This window comes from Colias eurytheme, chromosome 12, assembly GCF_061535395.1.
Source record: "Colias eurytheme isolate Ceu_HAF_F1 chromosome 12, ilColEury1 Martin Lab GWU primary, whole genome shotgun sequence".
NCBI classification, from domain to species: Eukaryota; Metazoa; Arthropoda; class Insecta; order Lepidoptera; family Pieridae; genus Colias; species Colias eurytheme.
Window position 1 is genome coordinate 2,826,114 of NC_142991.1, and position 7,247 is coordinate 2,833,360.

The window sequence follows — 7,247 nt, forward strand, 5'->3', positions numbered from 1 at the left end:
TGGTGGCCTTCCAAAGGGAATGTATTCCATGAGCACTAGGAGACATGTTTTCTAATCTTTGTTTGACGGATTCGTTTGTAGTTATACTAAGAAGGTTTTTAAGATCTTTAATTGATTTATTTAACCGTTTTTTATCCTCGCAGTTACGAGAAAGCTGCCAAACTCGTCGAAGGCGACGCTTTTCTCTTATTTTATCGCGTAATTCGAGTGGAATCAAAATATCTGTATGTGACTCTTTCAGGGTAGGAGTGCTTATCCACGCTGCCACTTGAATCAGGTTGGTTATATAAAGTGATGCATGCTCCACGTCTTCAGCAGTTTTAAGTGGGAGCTTAAGATGAACATTGTCTTCAAGGTGTTTACGGAAGCAGTTCCAGTCTGTTTTTCCATTAGTTAAATACGAGCTCTGAGTGTCTCGGAATAAGGCAGTTGAACCCACAGTCAACACTACTGGTGTGTGATCGGAAGATCCATCTAGGCTTGACTCGGTATAGGTATTCTGTTGACATATACCTTTTGTTATAAAAAAGTCTAGAAGATCGGGTGTTTTATTTGTGTCAGTGGGCCAATATGTAGGTTCTCCTGTAGACATAGTAAGCAGATGGTTGGCTACAACACTATTTTTCAATTCCCTGCCTCTGGGAGTTACCAGTCTCGATCCCCAGTATGAGTGCTTTGCGTTCCAGTCACCGCCAGCTATGAAACGTGCTCCTAATCCTTTGAAGAATTCAGTAAACAAATTCTCTTTAATGATATGACGGGGTGGACAGTATATCGCTGAGAGGATAAGTGGTCCAGTTTTATCATTTATCTGTATGGTTGTAGCTTGTAGGTAGGTGGTTTCACACGGACCGAGAAGACAATGTTTTATATTATCTCTAATTACGATTGCAGTCCCAGCATGAGCTCCACCGTCAGGGTGCGAAGTGAAATAAACACAGTATCCCCGAATGCAGATACGCGATCTTGACGTAGTGTGGGATTCTGATATAAGACAGACGTCGAGCTTGTTAGTTCTCATGATAATCTCAAGTTCATTAGCATTAGGAGCAAGTCCATTGATATTCCATGTGGCAATACGTAAGCAGGTCATTTTGAAAGTTTTGAGATGAGTGTGGTTATAAGTCCTACGAGAGAACCTATTTGTTGAATTAAGAGATCCATTTTCTCACTTTGTTTGGCAAGTATATCTTCTAATATGGAATTAGATTGTTGGACGGTTTGAGGTTGTTGCAGAGGGGGCGGTGTACCTTTGACGACATCAGCGTATGTGTTATTCCGGTTGTTACTAGACTTATCAGAGTCAACGTGGTTCTGGGCGGTGGGTAGACTAGCGAGATTTGTCCTTTCTCTTGGTTTTGTTTGAGAGGAGAGTTTGGAGCTATGCGTAGGGATTTTGTTCCTACGGGCTAAAATTTCTTTATACCGTCATATCCTCCAACATTGCCCGCTTTTCACAGTGTTTTGATCATATACAAGAAAAAACAAAATATGGACAGAATTGATGCTGTTATTTGAGTAGGGAATTGAATTTAGAATGAATAGATATACTTGAAATAATTATATTCTTAATAGTTTCTCTAAAAATAAGGAAGAAAGAGGTGGGCGAAATAAGGTGGAAAAGTATACAACTTTGCCCACCTTTAATATTTCAGCCATTTTAAGACTTACGTAGCTGTTTTTAAGAGACAAAGTACAAGACAAGGCAAAGATGCCGAATCTCTTACAAAATATGATCCAAAATAAGTAGATCTTCATTAAATTGTATGGGCAAAGTTAGGTGTAATTTTCTCACAATCTTCATACAAAAATCTTTAGGGTTTAGGGTTGTCACAAAAAAATAAACTAGGTAAAGGATGAAAAAATTAAGTTTAATAAAATATGTAGGTGGGTAACAAGTAATAGGTAGGTACACATGCAATAATATTGCGTTCGTACTGTTTCTAGGTATATCTTTAAAATGAAACTGAAATTATGAATATTTATGTACCTATACGTAACTTCTACTAAACATTTAAAAAGTACCTAGCTAGGCATGTACATACTCGTACAATCCTACCTAGGTACCTAAAAGAAAAAACATGCTGTGTACTTAATTTACACCTAAAAAAAATTACCTTGCTACCTATTTGAGAAGTCTGTTAAAAATGTGTCAGCCCTAGCACCTCAAAACGGTTGGGCAATGTTGGGATAGGTCATACTACGTTTATTAACCTAACATTGCCCAGCGACAAAACTCCTATAATACTACGTATTTTTGCTTGGAAATAACAAATAACCTCCTTTTTTATATTCTAGTTTAATAAATAATAAGAAATATTCACGTATTCTAATTGATTCCCAGTGATCAGAGACAAGTTTTTTTAGAAAAATTTGGCACCACCAAAACATCTCCTTCTTTGTCGACATGTAGCAGCAGACTGATTGACGTTATACATGTGCTATCTAATCAGTATTGCGAGAAAAGACTTTAATTTTCTACCAAAAAACAAAACAAGTCTTAAATGTCATGCTACTCCACATAAACACTCGGGAAAGTTAAAATTTCTATTTGGGCAAAGATAGGCTGGAAAGGCAATGTTGGAGGATATGACGGTATATTTCACAGCCTTTGTAATTAGCAGGATGATCACAGGAGCATAAGGCGCACTTAGCTGGAGTTGATCTATCTTTCTTTTTGCATTCGGAGGTTTTATGGCCTTCACCACATTTTACACATCTAAATGGTCTCATACAGTTATTTTTTGAATGACCATATTGTTGACAACGTTGACACTGGACAATAAATTTTGATTTACGATGGTCTTCAATTTTTACTTTTTGTTGGGCAATATATTCAATCTTTTTTACCAAAGGGTTGTTAACACTTGGTTCAATATTGACGAAAAACGTCGTTGTTGGTTTCTTGTCTGGGCCATATCGCGCATTGATAATTTCACCTCTTACTTTATTATTGGTTCCTTCAACAGCTTTAGAAATAGCTTCAAGCGGAGTGAGATGATGCAAATTTTTAATGACAAATCGATAGCATTTTGCGTCTTTAGGAGTAAAAGTGTGCCCTATGAGGCCATTATCTCTGAGAAGTTGAATAATTTTCTTGTAGTCTTCTGAAGTCTTAATAAGTACGTGAAGAATATTTTTGCTTATTAATTTCAGTTTATATTCTTCTTTATGGCTAACTGTTTCAATGAGTTTAGTTAATTCGTTAATATCTTCTATGCCACTCAAAACTATAGGAGGCGGTTTGCTAGGCTTAAGGATTTTTGTAACAGTAATGTCCTCTTTTGGATCGAGTGGTAGGTTACCAAACCGGTTCTTAGTTACAGTTGTAGCTTTCTGTGGAGGAGATTCACTCATTTTTCTCTTTTTATTGCTACGAGGCAAAGGCACGCGTTGCCATGGTGGCGGGGCAGGGTATTGCGAGGCAGGTTCATTTGTAGTAATTTCATCAGATAAACATGATTGTTGAGCTTCAACTGTTATAGTTGTGGTTTTTGTTGACTGTCCCCTATTTAGTTCAGTAAGGGATGAGGAGCGTTGTCTGCTAAAATAGCATGGGTTGAGTGCTTGTTGCTTAAGTATTTTGTGTTGTGGTTGTGTTAGTTTTTCGGGGTTGGTGCTCATTTTTGTTCCCACGAGTAGGGTCGATAAAATAGGTCGCTCACAGGGTAACGCCCATTCCTGTGAGAAGGCACTCTACAACGATGTGAGCCAGGTCCATCGAGGTTTGCGTTAGCGACTGAAAACCCACAGCCATCCATCCTTTCAGCACGGTCACACCTTAGGATTGGGGTATTTTTTTATAAGAGGTTGTCATCCTCGCGACACAGGCAGTCAAGCCAAGGTCCCCGTTCTAGCGAAACATGACCACTAGTTTACGGGTGTGAAGGTCATTTCCTACCTCCAGCATTGCAAGCTGTTAAGCTCGAGTAGGTTAGTTGACCGCCGCCTACGACTCGGCGTTAATTGCTCATTTGGCACCACCCAGGGGACACGTGTAGGGTGGGTCTTTAATAGAAAAGGTGGTAAGTCCTACGGACGCGAGCAACTTTGTCCCCCAAACTGTACTGTGACTGTACATGGTGTACACATATTTGAATTTTTTTACTGTGGTTCATTCATAGAACTTGAGGTTCATTCTGTATCTGCATTCAATGAAACGTCAGGTTAATGACAGATGACATGTTTTGATTTTAATATGATAATGATTGTCTGTTGTCAATTATTGACATCAAATACATTTATATTAATAAGGTACGGAAAGTATACATAGTGAAATACAGAGAGTAATTGTATAATGGTGATATAGTTCAAAATTCATATTTTAGCTACATATTTCATAGTATAACTTCATAAAAATATTATCTAGACGTTTATGTTGCAAGATTTAGAAGACGTATCTATCGATTCAAGGTTTAAGATATAAATAAATTTCATCATTCATTACTTAATTTACTAAACCGTAAAAAGACAACGAAGATTTTGTGGTGCCTTCAAGAAACTTCTGTTAACATTCACAATGATTGAAACATGTTCAAAGAGATGTATGTTTTTTGGAACTCTATCACTAGGAATGTAAGTTTAAAGCCTGAACATCTTTTGTATTGTTTTTTGCTCTATGGACTATATAAATGGTGTTTATTTATAATCCTATCTTTCTTTTAGCTTGACAATTGTAGTTCTAATATTAGAATCACATCTTGCTGATACTTTATCTGGTAGTCAAAGGAGGAATAAGACATTTCCAACAGAAAATAATTCAACATGTTGGATCAATCAGCCGTATACAATTATAAGTGAATGTCACCCCTGTTCAGGTAATTTTACTGGTTCAACATCAACTAAAATATGTTCAATTATATTTGTGTAGTAATAATTTTTTTTTTTAGATTTCGAAATTCGAAGCAAAAGCATTGGTGTATGCATACACACAAGCTTTAAAGAAATATTAAAATGTGAGAATGGAGAAACGGTCACTAGAAGGTAAACTATCTATTGCATATTGTGTGATATATTCCTATAGATAAAAACATTGTTATAAATTTTTTCATTCTTATAGTTGCGATCGCGTAGCATATTTAGAAGAAAGAGCCTTCTGGAAATTCACAATTTGGACCTTTATAGTTGGCATGGTGTCCTCTATTGCTGTGATGCTAAGAATGAGAGTTTTGAATCATAGAGCAAAGAGGAGGGCGAGGCAAGCGCTTGCTAATGGAACTATTTAAGCAGACTTAATATTATGTATTAATTATTTATTGTGATAACATGTAAGTAACCCTGAATATTCAATTTAAATAATATGTAAATCAATAAAATTTTATTATAAAAATAATATTTTCAATAATTCACTTATTACTTTAACATTGACACTATTCCCTAACAATCTATAACACTGTTTAACAGTTGTACTTTCCGGAAACACATAGTCTTTAGGAAAAGACATGAGGGCAAGTATTTCTTTAGGCGTAAAGTACCTAAGTTTTAATTCTTTCAGTTTGTTGATGAAGTCCTCACTCCCAGGTTCATACATGTTGGCTTCTGCATAACATTTCTTTGCAGTTTCTTGATCTATCTCTGTGAAAACAGAGCCGGTTCCATCAACATAATGGGAGTATGCCTTTGTAAAACAACAAGATCTCTTTGAGTCTTTGAAACATATGTCTAAAGCTTTCCCCCACTTCAATACTTTATCTGTTAGGATGTAGGTATCTGGCACATTGTCTTCTATAATACTCTGTATTGCAAATGGTTCATTTGTGTCTATGGGAAGGTCATACATCTGGAAGTAAAAAATGCAAGAAACATATAAAATAGAATTTGCCAATTTTGAAAATGTAGAGGAAATATAAAGTACATATTTGTTGAATACAACAATTACCAAATTTTCTTAGGGCCGATTTTTCAATGCTTGGATAAAACTTATCCATCCAATAAAGTATTACACAATATTATTAAAATGTCACGTAAACTGTCAAATACGGGCAATTAGAATACGTTTTTAAAATGGTAGTTTTATACATTATTCGACGAATAAGTTTTAACCAAGGATTGAAAAATCAGCCCTTACTATAATAGTTTTAAAGTTATTTGTTAAAAAGTACCTTGTTGATAATGCTTTTACTTACAATTTCATCTTTTCTTTTAAAATTCCATTCTGATTTAGTTTTTCTAGCTATACAGTAATACCTTAATCTAGAATTAGGCACACCCACTTTGCTGGGACATAATAGAAATTCTTGATAATCAAATGCACATTCTTTTAATTTATCTATAAATAAGTTCCTCACTTTTGAACATTCAAATCCTTTTACATTTTCCATTAATATGTATTCAATATTGTATAATTGTGGTAATATATTTATAATATATATAAAAGAGTTTGTTCGAGGATCATTCTCATCTAGAAATTTTCCATTCCTAGTAAATGGCTGGCATGGCGGGGACATTAATATTGTATTAATTTCTAGCCTACAAATATCATCCACACTTAGGGACTGAATGTTCTTGCAAATTAAACAAGTGTTAGGAAAATTGTTACGGTATACTTCATTAGCTACTGTATTTATATCAATAGCTGTCATTACTTTTCCCTCCAAACCAGAATCTGAAATTGAGAACGATATTATTATAGATTGTAGCATAGATTTAAATTTAATTATTATTATTTTATAGGGATAATAGATATGAGAAATAAGTTACCTACCATTCCAGGCACAGTGCATACCACCAATGCCACTGTAGAGTTCTAGGATTTTATGCATATTGTAAATAGATTCATTGAATACTTATATAATAAAATAGATCAAATAAGTGGTCGTATAAATACAGTCTAAGACTATTATATTACTATTATGAAACCAAAATATTTTGAATATGATTTTATAACTTACAGTGTAGGTTAGAAACCATAAACCCAAAATACCAAATAAACACTGCGCTGACGTTGACAATTTAGACGACAGGTTATGTTTAATTACAGATAATCTAAATACAATAATTTATATATTTTACACAATATTTTATGAGTATTATGTTCAGAACTTATTTCAGAAGCTGGGCATGGGTGGAGTCCACACCCGGAGTCCCTTTAAATCAGTGGAGAAATTGAAAAAGAGAAGAACACTCACAAGAACACTAGTACAATATCATATTTTTATTGCTTATGGCAAGAACGAGTTTGTTGATATTGCGAATTTGTAAATGTCAATTTGACATCGAGTGACCTTGCTTTTGACTTTTGAAATATC

The 7,247-nt window shown here is 34.9% G+C and overlaps 2 protein-coding genes across 5 annotated transcripts; one reads left to right on the top strand and one right to left on the bottom strand.

The window, feature by feature from the left end:
• The first annotated feature begins 4,244 nt into the window (after window positions 1-4,244).
• JTBR (jumping translocation breakpoint protein JTBR) lies at window positions 4,245-5,332 on the top strand. The gene is made up of 4 exons (XM_090107716.1): window positions 4,245-4,575; window positions 4,666-4,817; window positions 4,890-4,983; window positions 5,060-5,332. The coding sequence occupies exons 1-4, from the start codon at window positions 4,520-4,522 to the stop codon at window positions 5,223-5,225; spliced, it is 468 nt and encodes a 155-aa protein (XP_089963842.1). The 5' UTR covers window positions 4,245-4,519; the 3' UTR covers window positions 5,226-5,332.
• Mt2 (tRNA (cytosine(38)-C(5))-methyltransferase) lies at window positions 5,321-6,956 on the bottom strand. 4 transcript variants are annotated; one of them, XM_090107715.1, is made up of 3 exons: window positions 6,704-6,956; window positions 6,288-6,604; window positions 5,321-5,779 (listed from the first exon to the last, which is right to left on the bottom strand). In XM_090107715.1, exons 1-3 carry the CDS (start codon window positions 6,759-6,761, stop codon window positions 5,321-5,323), a joined length of 834 nt encoding a protein of 277 aa, XP_089963841.1. In that variant the 5' UTR covers window positions 6,762-6,956. The 4 variants fall into 4 exon arrangements, with proteins under 4 accessions (XP_089963841.1, XP_089963838.1, XP_089963840.1 ...); XM_090107712.1 differs by having other exon boundaries at window positions 6,126-6,604; XM_090107714.1 differs by having other exon boundaries at window positions 6,126-6,604; window positions 6,700-6,956.
• Between the last annotated feature and the right edge of the window lie 291 nt (window positions 6,957-7,247).